The following is a 19,833-nucleotide window of genomic DNA, read 5'->3' as shown; positions in this document are numbered from 1 at the left end:
AAGTCTGCCTGTACATCTCCTCTCAAGAGTAAATTCATACATAAGGCCTTTATCTCTACTGAAAGTACTTACTAGGCATTGAAGTAGTTTAGAGGATCTGTTCCCCCTTGTGTGAAATTGCAATTTTGTGAAATTCAAGCATTTTATCACTTATTAATGGTCAATATAAATAATCTCTCCTAAACAGTTGTTCAGGACATTGTCTTTTTAAGATAAATGGAAACATAAATTATATATACTTTAAATTTTCAGGGGCCGTGGATTTAGCTCAGTGGTTCCGCCTCCTGCCTTGTGAGCCCAAGGTCCCAAGTTTGATCCCCAGTACCAAAAATAAATAAATAAATAAAATTGCAGCGTGAGGCTGGGTGTGGTAGTGTACACCTGTAATCCCAGCACTTAGACGGCTAGCAGGAGGACTGCTTGGAGTTCATGGCCAGCCTGGGCTACATAGTGAGGTCAAGGCCGGCCTGAACCACATGGCAAGACCTTGTCTCAAAAAAAAATTTTTTTTAATAACAAATTTTCAGAGTGAAGGGACCTACTGAGTAGAAAAGTCCAAAGTGTCCCTAGGCAGCATAGGACTTTTTCTTGGGGGGAGGGTTGTTTTATTTTTAGAATAAATTTTATTGTATATATTTAAGATATACCCTAAGAAGATGAAAACACCACATCACATCCTGTGGTAGCTGCACTCCCATGTCCATTGCTGTGATGTTCACAGTTGCCAAGATATGGAAACAAACTATGTGTCTGTCAGTGGACAAATAAAGAAACTGTGAGATAGTGATAGTGAAATATTCAGCCTTAAGAAAGGAGAGGTACAATTTGCCACAACTTGGGCTTCTTTTTTTTTCTTTCTTTCTTTTTCTTTTTTTTGGTACCAGGGATCGAACTCTGGACCTTGCGCTCGCAAGGCAGGCAGCAGAACCACTGAACTAAATCCCCGGCCCACTTGGGCTTTTTTTAGAATAAGATGTTTAAGGATGCTGCTGCAGGGAGGTAGGAGGGTGACTGAGAAATGCTTTTGCCAGTTCCTTTTTAGTCCCATGATCTCATCTTCTGATTAAAATGTTATACAGTGAAGGGTTGTTCTTTGATTCAACCAATGTAAGGTACATTACTTAATATATCTTAATTCTTTTTATTTCTTCCCCCACCCCATATCTCCTCCCCATTTGCAAAAGAGCTCTCTCTCAATTTCCTATTACCTGTCTTTAGTTTTTAAAAAATTATTTATATTTTGGGTTTCTCATTAATAAGAGAAGTCATGTAATATTTAAGTTTGTGCATCTGATTTATTTCACTTAACATTTTGGTCCCAAGATGTATCCATTTTCCTACAAGTGACTCAAATTTGTCATTCTTTATGGCGGTGTAGTACTCCATTGTGTATAAATAGCATGTTTCCTTTATCCATTCATCTGTTGATGGATATATAAGCCACTTCCAAGCTTTAGCTATTAAGAATTGGGCTGCTATAAATACGGATATGCATGTATTACTATGAAATGATGTCTTTAATTCCTTTGAGAAGATACCAAAAAGGGAAATAGCTAGTTTGAATGGAATTTCTAGTTTTAGTTTCTTGAGGAATCTTCATACTGATCTCCATAATGGTTGTAGCAGTTTATTTTCCCACCAACAGCATAGAAGGGTACCTTTCCCCCCTGCAGTCTTGCCAGCACTTGTTACTGTTTGTTTTTTGATGATAGCCATTTTTTGTAGGGTAAGATGGAATCTGTGTTGTTTAAATTTGTATTTCTCTGATGGACAAAGATGTTGAGCATTTTTCTGTGCATTTATTGGCCATTTGTACTTCTGAGAAGTGTATTCATTTCAGTTGCTCATTTTTTGATCCGGTCTTTTATTTTGGGGGTCTGATTTTTTTTTATAGTTCTTTGTAAATTCTAGATACTAGTTTTCTGTACAGGGAGTAGGTGGCAAAATTTTTTGCCCATTCTGTAGGTGGTATATTCATTATATTGAGTTTCCCTTGCTGTATAGAGGCTTTTTAATATTTGTGTCTTTAATTCGTTTTGATTTTATTTGGGTGCACTGTGATAGATACAGGCCTGGATTCAGTCTTCTGCATGTGTATAACCAGTTTTCCCAGCACCATTTATTAAAGAAGCTGTCTTTCCTCCAATGTTTATTTTGGGCCCTTGTTGAAGATCAGACTTAATGTGCCTGGGATTTGTTTCTTCATCTTCTATTCTGTTCCACTGATCTTCGCATCTGTTTTTGTGCTGCTACCATGCTAGTTTTATCAGTGTAGCTTGGTAGTATAACTTGAAATCGGGATTACTCAGATAATCTTAAAGATTCTGCACATATATTATTGCTTGAATAACTAGCATTATTATCCATCTTACACAGTGGAGAAAACAGAGGTTCTGTGAAATCAGGTATTTCCACAAGGTTGCCTGGCTAGGACCTAACTTAGCTAGAATCAGCACACAGTTTCCTCCTCTTTGCCCAGTGTTCCTCCTACCAATAGGAGGCTCAGTGGCCTTATAATCAACTCATTGCTTGAGAGGATCTGCCTCTACCCCCATCTTTCTGTGTAAGAGGCAAGAGTGTTATAAGCTCAAGGGCAGCTTGAGCTACATAGCAAGATTCTGTCTCCATTAAAAAAAAAAAAAGAGTAAGATATAAGAAGGTGCCAAATGAAGAGAAGAGATTACACCTAGATTCAAAGGGTATAAGCAGCTACTACTGGCCCTCAGGGTAGCTCCAAGGGCAGGCACAGTAGAGGGGTGGGGGGTTCATCTACCCTTTCTGGATCCTGAGACCAGCAAAGCCACCTCCTGCTTCAGAGGACCCTAGATCTCACCTAGTGGGGGCTAATGACTTTCCTAGGAAGGTTTTGGTGAATTTGCAAGTTCATGGAGCTGGCTGGAAGATATTTCTACAACAAACACTGCTTTTACTTATTTACTTTTTATTTAAAAAGCAGTTTAAGGGATACGAGAAAGCTATTTTTGTAGCTTTTCAACTCTAAAGACATCTCTACAACTCAGATGAACCAGAATGAGAAGTTTATTCCTTTGTTCAGCTGTAACCCTAATTCAAGGTTAAATGACAGGTTTGTGTCTGACATAGTAACATGAGGTCTCCAGGCCCCTCCTGAGGACCCCTTGGTGCCTTGGCTTTTATTCATCCTTCTTGTCTTTATAAATGAATTTGATCTTCCTTTAATCCACTGTGTACTTTAGGTCCAAAGATAAAAAGATAACTTTCTGTGCACACACAAACCCAGGCATTCTGGGCTAAACTCTATAAATCTGCTCTTTGCCTGAGTGTAGCAGAAGCAAAATATGTTGCTTCCTCATCCTGCGAGGAATTGGCATTTCTTACGCAAGGAAAGGGTAAGAGGAAGCTCTTCTAACGTCTTGGCCTCAGTAGAGTAGGAGTGAGGGAAAGGAGAGGGACCCTGGCCCCAGGCTCCAACCGTGGCCTAGGAATCTCTTTACCCACAGGCACCAAACTTGGCACACAGTGAGATGAGTGAGTTAAAGGGAAGTCAGAGCCAGATTAACACAGTTATTGGGGCATTTTTCACACTTACTAATGAAGTGGGCTTTTTATAAGCCCTAAGCAGAGGCTCCTGACTAGGTGAGCTAGAATTCCCCAGCCCTCTCTCAGGGGAGTAAGGCCTCGGCCTGTCCTCGTGCAGCTGTGTAGAGGAGGCCCCTGGTGCCCCCACACTCCCACTTGACTCCTGGACCATTCGCAGGTGGTCTGAATTTCTCTAGAAATCTGCCTTAATAGAGTGTTAACCCTGTCCCTGGAACTTGTGTTAACACTTAACACAAGGCTGGAACTGAGGCCAGCTGTGGGGCAGCTTGAGTCTTGAACTCATTCGGTAGAGAGGAAGCAAAGGGAGATGCCAGCTGAATGTTGGCTGGGCTGGATAAATAAGCAGAAGTAATGGGTCCAAGACTGGTTTGCAAGACCACAGTTCTGTCTGCTCCTGCTTCTGTCACAGGCCACGTCCCATCCCTTCCCAGGCCCTCAATTTTCTTTTTTCACAAGAGTAGATAGAACCAGGTATATCTAAGGAACCAACCAACAGCTAACAAATACTTTAGGGGACAGACTGATTAGGGGACATACAGTATAAGAGTTGATCCTCCAGCCTGAGTATGTGCAAGGGGCCCTGGGCATCTTATGAATTGCATATTGTGATGCAGCAGGCCTGGGCAGGGCCTGTGGCTGGTTTCTAACAAGACGCCAGGCACTGCCACAGCAGCCAAAGGTAGAGCACAAGCTGACTAGCAAAGATGGAGAGCGCAAGACTGGTTCTCCAACCCAGGCTCTGCCCTTCACCTCACTTCCCTGCTGTGAGCTGGAGCCTGATAACAGTTACCCTTTCTCCCTCTCTAGGGGTGTCGTGAGAATTTTGGGAGCAGAGGCCTGTGAAAGCACCTTCCGGAGAGGAAAGCAGTGTGCAGCAAGGGATTATTGTCATTGTTAAGATTTCTACGCCTCATTGCTCACGCTGTGTGTGCCTGCAGCTTCTCAACTTTTCCCTACATCCTTCCTGGTTGCCACGCCTGGGTAGCTGAGTCAGTGTGACCAGCCAAAGTGCTCTGACATGTTAAGGCAGGAAATGACAGTTCCCAGGCACCCACTGTTTGGGGTGTGGAAGGAGCCCCAAACACACCTGGTGTGATAATTTCGAGTCATAGCAAAGTGAGCCCCATGCCATCCCCATAAGCTGCAAAACCAGGAAATGAAGCTGCAGGTCAAGGAAGCCCCAGCGAAATGAGGGCCTGAGCAAGCCCATGATTCTACCTCTGTGCCCTCCTCAGGCGCCCTGGTACTGTTTCTGTAGCATGTAACTGTGTCCACTGAGACCTCACAGGTGGTTCCACAACTGCCCTGTGAAGTGAGAAAAGAAGATGACAGAGGCAAATGATTTGACACCCCCCCATAGCCTCAGTGTCTTTGTCTGTAAAATGGAGCTGACAGCATCAGTTCTACCTGTGATAAAAGTTCCTGGGATCCTGGATCCAAAACAAAAGGCTTATGTGAAGTGTTCTGCACATCTCCACCCCGTGGGGTCTCCTCACTGCCTGAGAGGGGACATGCTCATACCCGCCCTGCCTAGGCCACCCCAGGCTCAGGAGCGCTCCCTCCACTGTCCAAACAGTGCTGCCTCTGTCTTGCTGTGCAGTGAGTGACCCTGAGGCCTCATCTTTGCTGCACAGCTTCGGTGGGTGGGCCCTGAAAGACACACCATCCCCTGTGTCCAGGGCGGGCCAGCCCCAGCTGTTCATCACAAGACCCCCGCTGCTGAAAATCTGGTTCCGATTTGCCCCTTGGAGTGAGAGTTGATAGGTTTAGATGGCAGGAGGATATGGTGGGCTGGCCACACTACAAACGGAAATGCTGGCCTGTAGTCTAATGGAACCGAAAAACGGTCAGGCATCAAACCCACCAGCTCTAGCACCTCCCCTAGGCACATCTAGGATCCTCCCCTGTGGGACAGATTGGTTCCTCCCTCCCCTTTCCAGAGCTGCTGCCCCAGGATCTTAGAGGAGCAAATAACACTGACTCCTCCCCGGCCTTTGAAATTCCTGACAACTCAGCCATCAGGAAGCAGAGTCTCAGACTGAGGAAGAGCAGATTCTCAGAGGGGAGAGTAAAGGGTCAAAAATAATCCTGAAGGACGAGCCTCTCATGTCTATGTGTATACTGGGTTTCACATCTGAATCCAGTCACGATAAATCTGATGTTCTTTGAAACATCTTTGATTAATAAAAGCACACGTCTTCTTGGCCCCAGGTTTCAGACGTCAAGGTTCTCCTCAGTTGAGAGCATTGTATTTGCCTTGCTTGTAGAGCACAGAAGTCACAGGGTTTTAGTTCGGCTGCTTCCCTCTCCCCCTGCTGCCCAACTCCAAGAACTCCATTACAGTTTTGGAAAGGGGGCTGGGGTGTGGCTCCCAGGTAGAGCGTTTGCCCAGCATCCCCAAGGCCCTGGCTTTGATCCCAGCACTGGGCTGGGCGTGGGATGCTGGAATAGGAAGACAGCTGACAACCTCCTCAGGGGTCCTGCACCCATGCTTCAAAATCACATTTTTGCATGAGTTTTAGTGGGCAAAGGACAGGCTTTAGAACCAGATGAACCTAGAGTCAGAATCCTGGCTGCATCTTTGATGTCATCTTGACCAGATGTTTTATTTACATCTCTGTGCCTCAGTTTTAGATCTGTAAATTGGGAAGGATAGCATCAGCCTCATGGCACACAGTTGATGCTCAGCAACGCTAGCTCTCTCATCTTTCCTGCTATCTGATCTGACCCCAGACCCAATTACATGGAATCAGAACCGTCCTAGGAAGGCCAGTTTGTGTCTTGCTGTCTTGAGAGATAGAGTTCCGTGAAGTTTTTCCATTCAAGGAATTGTTAGGCTTCCGAAGATACAGTTTATCCTGCAGTTTATTCTGAGCCTTGCTATAGGCATCTGACACCATGGTGTTGTGCGGATATTTCTGCTTCACCCTCAGAAGCAGGCCACAGCATCCTGGAGGAAGTATTTCTACTGCAGTCTCATTACAGAGTGCTTCTTTGCTTCCTGCTTGGTGAGGTAGAAATCATCACTGTGCCTGGTCCAAAGCAGAGGAATGGAGGTGTCTGGTCCAGTCTGGAAAATGCAATCATCTCCCCATCTCTGAAATCACTCTCATCTTCTGAAGCCACTCTGGGGCTGAGTGCAGAGCACCAGGATTCTCCTTCCGGGGCATGGTAGTGACTGATCTCCAGGCTCTGAGGCAGACAGTGGGGCCCTGCTCAGTGACCTCAGGATGTGTGGAGGACTCAAACTTTCCTTGACCATCATGAAAAAGTGTCTCCTAGGAAGCTGTGTCATGTTTATCCAAAGGACAGTAGGCAATGAGGGACAAAGGAGACAAGTAAAAGACTTGAAAAATCAACCCCTCTGAAGTTTTTCCCCGTCACCCTCTGATCTGAAGTATGAAATTGGTACAGAGGTAGAATTGTTTCCACCATTTTTCACACACAAGTTGGTGCACATTCCTGATACAGGCTAAAGAGAAATATATCATATGGACACAGGGATGAGTCATCATTGCGTGCAGCCAGCCAGGGCCACTGGGAGAATAGTCAAACATGGGCCGAAGAGCTATAGGCTCACCTCCCTGCCAAGGGTCAGGCCACACCCAGGCTGGACCGGGCTCCCCCTCAGCAGAGTCAGAGTAAGCCCTTCCCTCCAGTGCTTCCCACCAGCTTCCCAGCATGCATGTTGCTCTCAAGGTCCATTTTATTGTTTCCTTTTCTCTCTCTCTCTTTTTTTTTGAGGCAGAGTCTCGCTATGTTGTTCAAGCTGGCCACACCCGGCTGCCTTCTCTTTTTATTGATTACAACATTATAGGAAATGTATAGAAAAGTATAAAGTAACAGAAAGGTCCCCTATAACCAGAGGCAACCGTGGTTCACATTTTTTCATGAATCATTTGGAATGGTTTTCTTTGCACTTTTTATGTTGCTCAATAATACTAGCTATATATTTTAGTCTTTTTAAAAATTTAGCATTGTGTAAAGAATTTTCCCTGTGGACTGAATGCTTAGTACATGCAGGGCCCTAGGTTCAAGCTCCAGAAAAAGCAGTAACAATGAAAGAAGTTTTCCTTCTATAAACAGCATTCTTCCTGACTACCTAATACTCTGTTGCTGGCATGACATAAAATTTACTTAACGGGTACCTTCTTTTAAGGCTATCTATCTATGTTCCATAGCAGTAAGCATCTTTATGTGTGAAGGTTTCTTGGCTTCCTAGTTACTTTCCTTGGCTAAGTTCTGGAAATGGCATTCTTAGTTCAGTAGTTGGGTGTTTTTGTTTGCATTTGTTTGGTTTTGGTTTTTTGAGACAGGGTCTCACTGGATAGTCCAGGCTGGCCTCAAACTCATGGCCATTCTCCTGCTTCAGCCTCCTGAGTGCTGGGATTACGTGTTCACCACCACACCCGGCTAGTTGGGTTTATTTTAACTCTTAATACATATTGCCAAATGGCCTTCTAGATGGCGGATACCAGTGATATTCCTGTCAGCAGTGGTCTGTATGATTCTGACTTTACCATGTTGAATATGATTCTGTTTCTTTATTAAAGAATTGGGGGAACTGAAAAGTCCTTTCACCTTCCTCAGATGTCGGGAGATGATTGGGGTGTAAGGGCCTTTATCAGAGCTAAGAGGCCATTTCTACTCTGCTGGGCTCCCACAGGCATCCTCAAGAAGTGGGGTACACTACCCACCTGTATGCTTTGATGCCCCATCAAAGGCCCCTGCTGTGCAGTTGACACATAACCAATCTCAGTGGCGCTAGGAGCTGATATAGCTGCCTCCAACCCCAACGTTGCTCCTCTGGCTGTTTTCCTGTTCCAAGGTTTTGTCCATCACTTTCTGAACCTTTACAGAGTATCCCAGCTCCTAGGAAGAGCTGTGCACAGAGCCAAGGGATAATCCTGTATGTTTGAATGGCCCTGTGCAGTTTTACAAAGCAGCTGTCAATATGCCAAATTATAATAAATTTATTTAAATGTAATTGCCTTTTATTTACAATTTATGAATGGGAGAAAGTCTCTATTCTACAAAATGGAATGAGCGTTCCCATTGGGAGAGAGCAAACAGTGGGTTTGTAAAGTGGGAACAAGGAAACCGAACAGGGTGGGGAGCACTGACTGGTTAATATCAGGTTGCTTTTCTGTAAGGGATAAAGAGGGGCTCCCTTAGCAAGCTGATTCAGGCGACTGGAGCCTCCTGTTATGAGATCTATCTGCTTCCTTAACAATTTGGTTTGATTATGTGATATTTAGCATGAGTGACTCCATTTTGATCTGATCAGATCTCTTGAGGCCTAATGCTAGAGTTCAGTCCAAAATAATGCCCTTCCATAATTTTTATTTAACATACTCTTACATATAGTATCTGATCTGATACTCAGAATAACCCCGGAAGGCAAATATTCATTTCCCTATTTTATAGGTTTATTACTTTCCAAGGGTGGCTGTAACAAAGTACCATAAAATTATTGGTGATTTAAAAATAACAGAAATTCTCTCATTATTTCTAGAGGCCAAAAATTCAAGAGCAAGGTGTTAGCAGGGTCACACTCCCCGCAGAGGCTTTAGGGAAGAATACTGCCTTCTGCCTTCTGGTGGCTCTTGGTGTTACTCTGTGGTCTGTCTTCACAGCTTTCTGCCCTCTGCCTGTGATCTCCCCTCCTGCTCTCTCATAAGAACACCAGTCATTGGATCTGGGCGCCATCCTAAATCCAGAATGGTCTCATCTCCAGATCCTTAAATTATGCCTGTGAAGACCCTATTTCCAAATAAGGTCACATTTGGAGTCTGCAACTTGAGATATTTTATGGGGGACACCAACCCACTGCAGATCTAAAGCAGGGAAATGACTTCCCCCAAGTCATACGATGAGAAAATAACAGAGATTGGTTTTGGGACCCAGGTTTTCTGCTTATCATATGGCTTAATTTGGTAAAAACAAGACTTACAGTATTAGTGCTTGATTATGCTGTCTGGTTCATGGAAAATGAAATTTGGTAGCTTTTACCCTAGGATACCTCAAACATCACTTTACCATTACTCTGTCAGTGTATTATTGTTAATTACATTGAAACCATTAGGGCCAATGTGAACCCCTCAAATGGGAGTCACTCATTTATTTCTCAGGTAGAAAGACCCAGAAAGGAGCAGTGGCTTGCCCATACCACCAAGAAAAGTTAATGGAGAAATCCAGTTATAACTGGATGTGTTGATTTGCAGTCTATATTGAACAGATGTGCATGTCAGCACCACACCTGGGACATCAGCATCCCCTGGCATGTTTCCATTTGCTCAGGCATTTCTTTGCTGTGCTAGTACCTTTACCTTTCTCTTTGCTCAGTTCCCTTCCACACTGGAGTACTATCACCTTAAAAATAGCCCAGTGCCCAAACTTAAGTTCACAGCCAAATAGATGAATATGGGACATGTGGTTTACTGATGGTCACAAGTTTGGCAAACTGGAGTCCCTGCCCTTTTGCCATGTGCCACATCTGTCTGTGAATATAGAGTTGTAGTCATTTGTCACTTAACAACAGGAATATATTCTGAGGAATGCATTGTTAGGGAATTTAGTTGTGTGAACATCGTAAGGTGTACTTCCACCAACCTAGATGATATAGGTCAGTCAGTGGACATGGCTTCCCATCACAAGACACAGTAAATGTGAGACTTATGAGGCCGCTGTCTGCATACCATGACATACGGCGTTATAGCATGTTTTTGAAGTAGGATCACACCCTAAAGTAATAATAAGCATAGTGACTATGTAAGCCAGTAACTTAATCATTTATTATCAGTATCAATATTATACACTATACTTAAATGTATGCGCTAGACTTTTGTACAAGTGGCAGTGCAGTAGGTTTGTTTATACCCAGCATCGCCACAAATACATAAGTGGTGTGTTGCATTGTGATATTCTGACGCTGAACATCACAAATGGTACAGATTTCTCGGCTCCATTATAATCTCATGGGACCACTACCCTTAATGCAACCTATCATTGACCAGAATATCATTATGCAGTTCATGGCTGTAGTTATTTTGGGAAGCAACCTAAAAGATTGAGAGAGAAAGATGGCATCCTCATATCTCAGCGAACCTGCTTTCCTACAGTGAGCCAATCTGTTACTATGACATTGTGTATATTGATGTAATGAAATGCCCTTGCAGACATACTCAGTGATGGAGTATATTAGTCAGGGCTCTTCAGAGAAACAACCAATAGGAGGTGGGGCAGGGGAGGAAGAAAGACACAGACGTTGTTTGGTTGGTTGGTTGACTGATTCTGGGAATTTGTTCACCTGACTATGGAACTGCAAAGTCCTGCCTCCCGCCCACATGCTGGAGAACCAGGAAAGCCAGTGGTGTAGCCATTAAAGGCTAAAGTCTGAGTAACTGGGGTCACTGGTGGAGTAGTAAGTCCTGATCCAAGTCCAAAGGCCTGAGAACCAAGGCTGCTAACAGAGTAAGGCACAGTTTGGGCCCAAAGTCCTAAGAACCAGAAGCACCAGTTTCCAAGGGCAGCAGAAGATAATGTCCCAGCTCAAAGAGAGAGAGAACAAATCTTCCCTTCTCCCAGCTTTTTTTTCTATTCAGACCCTCACAGTGGTGAGGGAAAATCATCTCTACTCAGTCTACTGATTTAAGCGCCAGTGTCCTCTGAGTCACCCTTACAGACATACTCAGAAATAATGTTTTGCCAGCTATCTGGGCATCCTCCAGCCCAGTCAAGTTACCATATAAAACTGTCTACTGCTTTGCATAAAGCTAAGGTCCTCAGCCTGTGCTCATGTGGACCAACCTGGAGTGGAAGAAGTCCAGGTTCCCATGGCACCAATCCTCAGCTCAGTTTGGTTAATAATTGGATGGGCTAGGTAAGGATATTCTCCAGTGGCTGCCTTTATGATGTCCAGGATCTTTACTTAGTTGTCATCGACATCATTATTACAACAGGCTCACCTAGAAGGGCTTATGTTTTGAAGAGCATTGTTTAATGTAGCCTTTGCTTTTAGCATCCGGGCTCCCTGGTGGCTAGAAATCTGATCAGCGGGGTCCAAATGCTGTCTGCGTAATTGATGCAAAGCAGAGGCTGTGCCATGGACTCCTACACAGCAAAGGTGTGATTAGACACTATCAGTACAGGGGAGCATCCCACTTGGCCCACCCCACTGCCACCCATGAGCTTCCCGGCCTCTCTGACAACAGCACACAATGGCAGAGCATGTGCTCCCCAAGCCTGCCCGGCAGCTGCCAGCTCACCAGCTGTCACAGCATGCCTTTAATGGCTCTGTGAAACCCAAGAATCTGCCCCACCCCTCCTCTGGGGAGCTGCCAAGCTGGGAAGCAGGGTTCAGGATGCTCACCTGTAAGAGACCAGCGCTCTGTGCCATTCCAGGCAGGTTGTTTTATCCAGTTCCCGGGATCTCCTGATCTAAAATAAGTGCATAGACAGCAGTAGAGTGAAACTGTGAATTTGTTTTCTGCTCACTTACCATCTTCTTTGTTCCTCTTATTTAATTTTAATTCTATTTCTATGTACCCTGGCCCTAGATGTCCAGTCTCTGGTACCCCACAAAAATTATGTTGACTCCAAAGTGACTGTCAATTTTCTCAGATGATCATAATGAACAAAGAAATCTGTTTTGAGTGATGATGATGTAGAGAGTCTTATGCTTCTTTTCATTATGAAGAAATCCAAGCCTTCAGGAGCTACTAAACTAGTTTGGAAAGCACATCATGGGAACCCTGTTAAGCAGTATGGGAATAAGGCTGTGGGAATAACCTCAGATTATTAACCTGCACTCTGGAAATGCTTGCCTAATTTTGTATACGCACAGCACACGTTTTTGTGGGTGAATTCATAGCTTCCATCAACTTCACTCCAAAAGGTAAAGAACCTGTTGTACTGTCAGAGTCTGTGGCACAGCATCTGTCTCACTTTGGGTAGTTGGTTGCGAAAGGTTTCAATGAGCAGGTCAGACTGGAACTAGGTCTTGGAAAACAGTATTCAAGGAATAGCAGGTAGGAGACAACCCTGAAGGGAAGGATTTCCTGGAGGTATCATGGGAAAACTGTTACATTTAAAAACAGTTATCTTTCCTCTCTTAAACTCAGTAAAGTACAAATCTGTAAAATGGTGCTAATTGCTGCCTGCTTCTTCCTGGAGTTTTACGAAGGACCAGAATCAATCTCTCTCTCTCTCTCTCTCTCTCTCCCCCCTATTTTTCTTTCTCTCCCCCTCCCCCCTTCCCGCCCGCTCCCCTCCTCCCCTCCCTTTCTCTCTCTCCCTTACAGTTTCCCCATACCTCACTGCAATGTTTGACTCATATCAGAGTGGACACTAATTAATATTTGATGAATGTGTGCGTTAACTGAAATAGTAAACGTGAGAGGGCTTCATAAACAGCAGAGTGTTGCTGCAGCAAAAGATCTTTGTTGCTAAGCCTGTGGACCCTGTGCTTTGCAAACAGCTTGTATGAGCTGAGCACCTTCTTCCCCTCAAATGGATGTTTCCATGGAAAGGCGCGCAAAGGGCCCCCATCTGAGGGAGCTTCTCTGGGCCAGCCACATGATCGAGGGCTGTGCTGTCAGCGCTGACAAGTTTCCTAAAAGCCCGGAGGTGATCTCACCCTCCCAGGGCTTGGCCCCGTTACTGCAGCACCTGCTGATCCATGTGCACCTGCAGCTCTACCCTCACTGCAGATCTGGGAGACCCCATGTTCCATGCTCTCTTCTGCTGAGGGGCTGCCACGGGTGGAAGGTAAGGACAGGAAGAGGGTATTGCAGAGCTCCCTTCTAGCAGAGTGAGCAGGACCGCTGACTGTTTCATCTCTGTGACTTCTCAGGACAGCAGAAATGATCAAGTTACCCTTGGCTGATCACTTTTGGTTTCTTCCACTTCCTAGCCGTGCCCATGCTGAGAGATGCTAGACTCTCTAGCAATATGTTTTCTTCTGTGTGCCATCCAGTAGATGGGGTGACTCATCTTTGTGACTATGATACTGCAAGGGACTTGGGCTGGGTGAGAGTAGAAAAATTTTTGAAAGGCACTGGTTGAAGGTGACAAGAATTCTCAAAATAAGTTAGGAAAGAAAGAGGCAATTTCTCCACATAACAGTTCACTGCATGTGCCAGCAAGGGAAGTGGTGTGGGAGCTGATAGAATGAGCTCCAAGCTAAGAATTAAAAGCCTGTGTTCTAGATCTGTCACTTAAGAGACTTTGAACATGTCCCTTAATCTCTCTGAGCTCCCAGCTGCTCCCCCATAAATGAAGGTGGTACCTGTACTACCACTTGGGATCGCTGTGATACTCGAGATTCACCACGTGGCCTCACAAGCTATAAAGGTAGACACCCTTGTTATGATTATCATGTACATGTGCACACCTGTTACGTCCACAGCACTTACTGTGCGCGAGGTGCTTTTATGTTTATCTAACGTGGTCCTTACAGCAGCCCTCTGAGGTCATATTGTTTCTCCATGTTCGGCTTCCTGCCTTGAGTCAGGCAGGTAATATGTGTCACAGAATCTTTAAGCCCAGATCTATTTCCATTCTCGACTGTTACACTAGCTCACAATCCTTTTCTCCTGTATACTGTTATTCTGTCCATTAAAATACTACACAGTACTACACACTTGTCTGGCCTTTACCATCTGTCATTGACTAGGCCTGCCCTCGTAGCAGAACCTTTCTTACTATAACATTTTCCTAAAGCTTTCTGCTTCTTCCTCATTTGGTTTCTGATACCCCTCTTTGTCCTGCTGCCAGCTCCCCTTCCCTGACCCCTAAACGTGGCACACAAAATACCGACTGAGTGCCTTTCAGAGGCAGGCATCCTGCTGGGGTGAAGGGAGACGGCGCTCACCCCCTCACTGCTTTCCAGCCTCTGAAACCTGAGAGTCTGCAAGGAAGCTGAGTGTCCAGAGAGAAGGGACCCAGGTGTTCCTGTCATCCTCTCTTCTGACATCACTATGTCCCGGGCAGACCCTTCAGGGAAACAAGGCTGTAGCTCTCAGTCTTGTCAGGTCAGACAGCGGGGACACTGGCAGAAAGCACAGAGTGCTGGAGAACCTTGCTCAGTCTCTTGCTCCTTTGAGACAGGACAAGAGTTGTTGCTTCTACTTCAGAGATAGAAAACGGAGTTAGAACCGGGGATTTAGCTCAGTCAGTGGTTTTGCCGCCTGCTGCGAAAGCGCAAGGACCCAAGTTGGATCCCTGGTACCAAAAAAAAAAAGGAGTTAGAGTGACTTCAAGAGAAGAAGAGGAAAGACACAGAGCAAGCCAAGTAAAGACACAAACACATGGAGAAATGTTTACAAAATGAAAGATGCTGAGGTAAAGAGATGAATGTGTGGACTCAGGAAAAGGAATTAATAGCAACATAACAAGATTCGCATATATATGCGTAAAAGAACAAATATGTTTTCCAAAAGGCCTGGAGAATACATACAGCATCCCTCTCCTCTTTCCTTTTATGTTTGTCATTTTGGAAAATGACTGGACAATGACCTTTTTTTTTTAAATGAAGGGCCTACAAAGTATCTTCAGAGAATCAACAATTCTCCTAACTTGGTGTGGTGTGCCGTTCTGACATGCCTCGTATTCAATATCAAATGATCTTAAAGTTTTCACCATTAAAATATTCAAACAGTAGTGTGGAAGAAGGACAGACAAGAAAATGAAGCAGACTTGAGAATTAAGACTTGAAGAAGTTTGAATGTAGTTATTGTGTATAGAATGATCTAGAAAGAGCTAGATAAAATGAACACATAAGCAAGCAATCAAATACATTGTTTTCCAGCTGACCATTTGTCCAAGATAGCATAAGCCTATTCACAAAAGTCCATACTAAGAATTACAATATTCTCAAATGCTGCAAATGGCACAAATCAGAGATCCTCCTAAGAATGCTCCCATGCTTCCCAATTTAAGATGAAGACAAGGAGAATACAGGAAAAAGCAGAAAATTCCTAAAGGTACAATTATGAGTCACAGTGATAATGGGTAGGAAAATTGCATTCGGAAACATATTTATAAGTTCAGCAAAGACATTTCCTAACTCACAGAAGTATTATTTTTAGTGTCATGTAGACATTTGTATCTTTGAATGGGAGCTCCATCACAGTAACTTAGATGGTACAGACACTTGTATTTTCACTTATAGACCACAAGGCCTTGGGAAGCCATGTCCGGTCTTAATGGAAAGAACTGGGTTCCAGGAAATATCCTGGACTTTAAGTTGGATGCAGTCTGTGGGTGAAACCTCACACCCTTTCCTTTCATGGGAGAAATAGTGTTTTGTGCAGAAAGATGTGTACAAATGTATGCTGCATGACTATTACTCATTTGTCTTCAGCAATAGTGATATATAGATTTTTCTTAGAAGTTGCAATATGGTAAATGAAAATGGAACCTCTGTAAACTTAAATGAGTCTTACATTGTTAGATGCTTCTTTAGCAAAAAAATACTTAACTAAAGGGGAAAGGGAAGAAGGGAAAGGAAAAATTATGAGAAAGGAAAAAAAAAATGGAAACAAAGTCTGTGTAAATAAGGAAGGGTGGTGGGGGTGAAGGGCGCATAGGTAATGGAAAAAATAAGAACTAAGATACATCATGTTCAGGTACAAGCACCCAGTGATAAATGTAAATGTATTGTATACCTAAAATGTACCAATTAATATATAAATTTTTAAAAAGGCTTAACTATTATGTAAGCACCCCCACCAGCACACAGGAGGTGAGCCGCGCAGGCACCAGCAGCACCCCCCCCCATCAAAATGAGAAGACACGTAAACAAGTCTCAAAACCAGACTTCCAGATCACCTACAGCAAACTCAAAGGGAAATGAGATGGGACACTCTGATACTCAACCACCTGGACTCCCTGAACTGGCAACAAAAAAGGATCTGGAAAAAGTGAAATGAGAAATAATTTCTCAGATAATAGCACAGATTGTGCTCATAGTGCAAGACATGATTAATAAATCTAGAGATAGCTGTTTTCTTTTTTTTGGTACCAGGGATCAAACTCGGGACCTTGCACTTGCGCGGCAGGCACAAGAACCACTGAGCTAAATCCCCAGCCCTAATAAATCTAGAGAGGAGCTCAGAAACACAATGGAATCCCAACATAGGAAACAAATGGAATCCATAAAACAGATGCAAACAGATTTCCAGGAGATTAAAAACTCCATTGAAAGTCTATGCAGCAGAATGAGCCAATGTGAGGACAGAATTTCAGATATAAAAGATAAGATTGCAATTAGTGACCAGGAAAAGAAAAATTGCTTTAAAATTTTAAGGGACCACAAGGAATCAATCCAGCAGCTGCTAGACAATGCAAAGAAGAATAACATAAGATTGATCAGAGTCAATGAAGAAACAGGAGAGAGTGCAGATGACATAAAAAAACTGTCCACAGAAGTAATGGCAGAAAACATCCCAAGCAGGGGAAAAGAACTTGAAATACAGATAAGTGAGGCATATAGAACTCCAACTAGCCTTGATCAAAAAAAATCTACACATAGGCATATAATTGTTAAGATTCCAGAAACCCAACAGAAGAACAAAGTTCTGCAAGCAACTAGAAAAAAGAAACAAATCATACAAATGAAAGCCCATCAGAATCACAGCAGACTTCTCAATGCAAACCCTCAAGGCAAGAAGAGCTTGGAGTGATGTATTTCAAGCCCTAAAAGGAAACAGCCTCCAACCCAGATTGATGAACTGTGAAAATTATCTTTCAGAATTGTTGGAGAAATAAGATACTTTCATGACAAAGAACACTTTAGGAACTTCATGAATACCAAACCAGCACTCCAAAAAATTTTAGACAATATCCTAGGAAAAGACAATGAGGATCACAACCCCAGGAAGCCCAGAAGAATGAATCCATCAGGTGTGACAAGAAATTAAATGCAAAGGGGGAGAACCCAACAAAAAGAAAAAGTCATGACAATGATAAGTCAATATATATCAGTTATAACCATCAATGTTAGTGGTCTCAATTCACCAATCACAAGCAAAAGACTGGCAGAATGGGTCAAGAAGCAAGATCCAACAATATGCTGCATATAAGAAATACATTTAATTCAAAAAGAAACTCATAGTCTGAAAGTTAAAGGGTGGAAAACAATATTCCATGTGACAGGAACCCGAAAAAAAAAGCAGGAGTAGTGATCCTCTTTGAAGATCAAGTGGACTTCAAACAAAAATCTGAAACACTCTGGTCCCAAGAATTTCAGATAAGGGACACTCAACTTGTATGTACAAATCTATTGTGAACATGTGTTTTCATTCCTCTCAAGTAAAAACTTCAGAACAGGGCTGTTGGTTCTTAACAGTAATACAAGAAATTTCTGTATTGTTTTCCAAAATGGTTTTATCATTTTACATTCACATTAGCAGTATTAGAAAGTTCTAACTGGTTCACACCTAAGCTGACATTTTTTCTTTTAAAACTTTTAACTTCATCTCCCTAATGAGTGTATAATTCAGTCTTGTTATTGTACTGATTAATATTTTTCTGATTCTAGAGTTGCACACCTTTCCTTGTGCTATACTGGCTATTTATCATCTTCTTGTGTCTACTTTTTAATTGGGTTGTCTATTAATGAGCTGTAAGAATTCTTTATATATTCTGGTCATAGGTTATATGCAGTATAAATATGGTCTGTTTAAGGGCTGCTTTTCATTTTCTTAACAATATCTTTTAAAGTTCTAAATTTTGATGAAATCTCATTTATCAATTTTTTCTTTTATACATCATGTTTTTTATATCCTAGGAAATTCTTGCCTACCCTAAATTCATAAACATTTTCCCTTATAATTTCTTCTTAAAGTTTTATAGTTTTAGTCTTTCATGTGTAGGTTCATAGATCCTTTCAAGTTATTTTTATGTATGGAAATAAATGGTTGAGGTTAATTTTTTCTATACGGATACCAGGTGTTCTAGTGCCATTTGCTGAAAACACTATCTTTTCCTCTGCTCTTAAGTTGAGTTTATGTTCTATAAAATGTTAATGTTAAATAATCTTTCAAAACTCAGTGGCCCATATATGTGTGGTTCTATTTCTAGAGTCTCTGTTTTATTCCAATGATCTATATGTCTTTCCTTACACCAACACTGCCTTGATTACTGTAGCTTTAGAGGAAGTCTTAAAATTAGGTACTAAATGTCTTCAAACACTTTTTTTTCTTTTTCGTCTTACTTTTCTAGGTCCTTTGTAATCCTACATAACTTTTAAATTTCAATATTCATTCTTCATTTATAGCAAGTATACATAGACCTGAATTTTTATATGTACCTTGTGTTTTCTAATCCTGCTAAAATTCAAATACAAGTTCTAGGGGCTCCTAGAGATTTCTTAGTATTTTCTCTGTAGATAATCATTTCATCTGCATATAAATATATACTTCTACCTTGCCAATCCTCTGCTAATTGTTTCTTTTTATCACCAGACTATTGTGGTTTGGGCCTATGCTTCAAAGTTTAATGGACAGATAAAGAGTACGCATATCTGCCCTTGTTCCCCACCTTAGGGAGAAAGTATCGTATCTTCTCCATTCATATAAAGCATTTTTGCTGGAAGTATGGAGTACACCTCTTTGATCTGTTGAGAAGGTTCTGTTCTACTTCTAGTCTCCTGATAGCTTTTACCATGAACAGCTGTAGAATTTAGTCCAATACTTTTTCTCCAACTAGTGACAGGATCATATGGCTTTTTCCTTTCCTCTGTTAAAATGATGACTTTTGGGGGTGGATCTTCCAATGCTGAACCAACACTGCCATCCCTATAACAAAACCACTTTCTACATACTGCCAGATCTGACTTCTAATAGTTGGTTTTGTTAAGCAAATTTTTATCTCTGTTCATATGTTTTTCTTCTATTATCTTTATCCAGTTTTAGTATTAGCACAATGTTGTGTTCCTAAAATGGGGGGAGAAGTGTTCCTTCTTTTTTCTGCTTTAAATGTTTGATATAATTTATCAGTTAAAATGTATGTGAGCCTGTTTTTGTCATATGGGTAGGTTTTCAAGCTAGGAATATACTTCCTTTAATAGGTGCTATTCAAATTTTATATTTCCTCCAGAGTTTCAATAACTTGTCTTCCAAGGTACTTCTTAGAAGTTATCAAATTTATTTCAAAAAAGATTTTTGTAGGGGCTGGGGATTTAGCTCAGTGGTTTTGCCGCCTGCTGTGCAAGCACAAGGACCCAAGTTTGATCCCCGGTACCAAAAAAAA

The 19,833-nt window shown here is 42.5% G+C and overlaps 2 protein-coding genes and 1 pseudogene across 28 annotated transcripts in view; 2 read left to right on the top strand and 1 right to left on the bottom strand.

The window, feature by feature from the left end:
• The window catches only part of LOC110346838 (uncharacterized), a 56,826-nt gene that overhangs the window by 6,239 nt on the left and 30,754 nt on the right, over window positions 1-19,833 (bottom strand). For 4 of the 12 annotated variants that reach the window (XR_015443258.1, XR_015443261.1, XR_015443264.1 and 1 more), the window contains exon 4: window positions 11,951-12,018. The exons of 4 other annotated variants lie outside the window; for them this stretch is intronic. Coding sequence is in view for 3 of the 8 variants with exons in the window: in XM_087191885.1 (XP_087048011.1) it covers window positions 11,951-12,018 (68 nt within the window). In the remaining 5 variants the exon portion in view is untranslated. Of the gene's footprint in view, window positions 1-1,275; window positions 11,692-11,950; window positions 12,019-19,833 lie in introns of those variants that run through there. 4 more of the 12 variants (XR_015443262.1, XM_087191886.1, XM_087191884.1 and 1 more) reach the window with 3 other exon arrangements.
• Window positions 1-19,833, top strand: part of Bcas3 (BCAS3 microtubule associated cell migration factor) — a 583,853-nt gene that overhangs the window by 540,220 nt on the left and 23,800 nt on the right. The window lies entirely within an intron of this gene.
• The window catches only part of LOC147823777 (target of rapamycin complex 2 subunit MAPKAP1 pseudogene), an 83,558-nt pseudogene that overhangs the window by 61,389 nt on the left and 2,336 nt on the right, over window positions 1-19,833 (top strand). The window lies entirely within an intron of this gene.

Source organism: Heterocephalus glaber, unplaced genomic scaffold, assembly GCF_053883595.1.
Source record: "Heterocephalus glaber isolate CG9 unplaced genomic scaffold, H.glaber_assembly_v1.0 deba00001564, whole genome shotgun sequence".
In the NCBI taxonomy this organism is placed as follows: domain Eukaryota; kingdom Metazoa; phylum Chordata; class Mammalia; order Rodentia; family Bathyergidae; genus Heterocephalus; species Heterocephalus glaber.
This window is presented reverse-complemented; position numbering and strand designations above follow the sequence as displayed.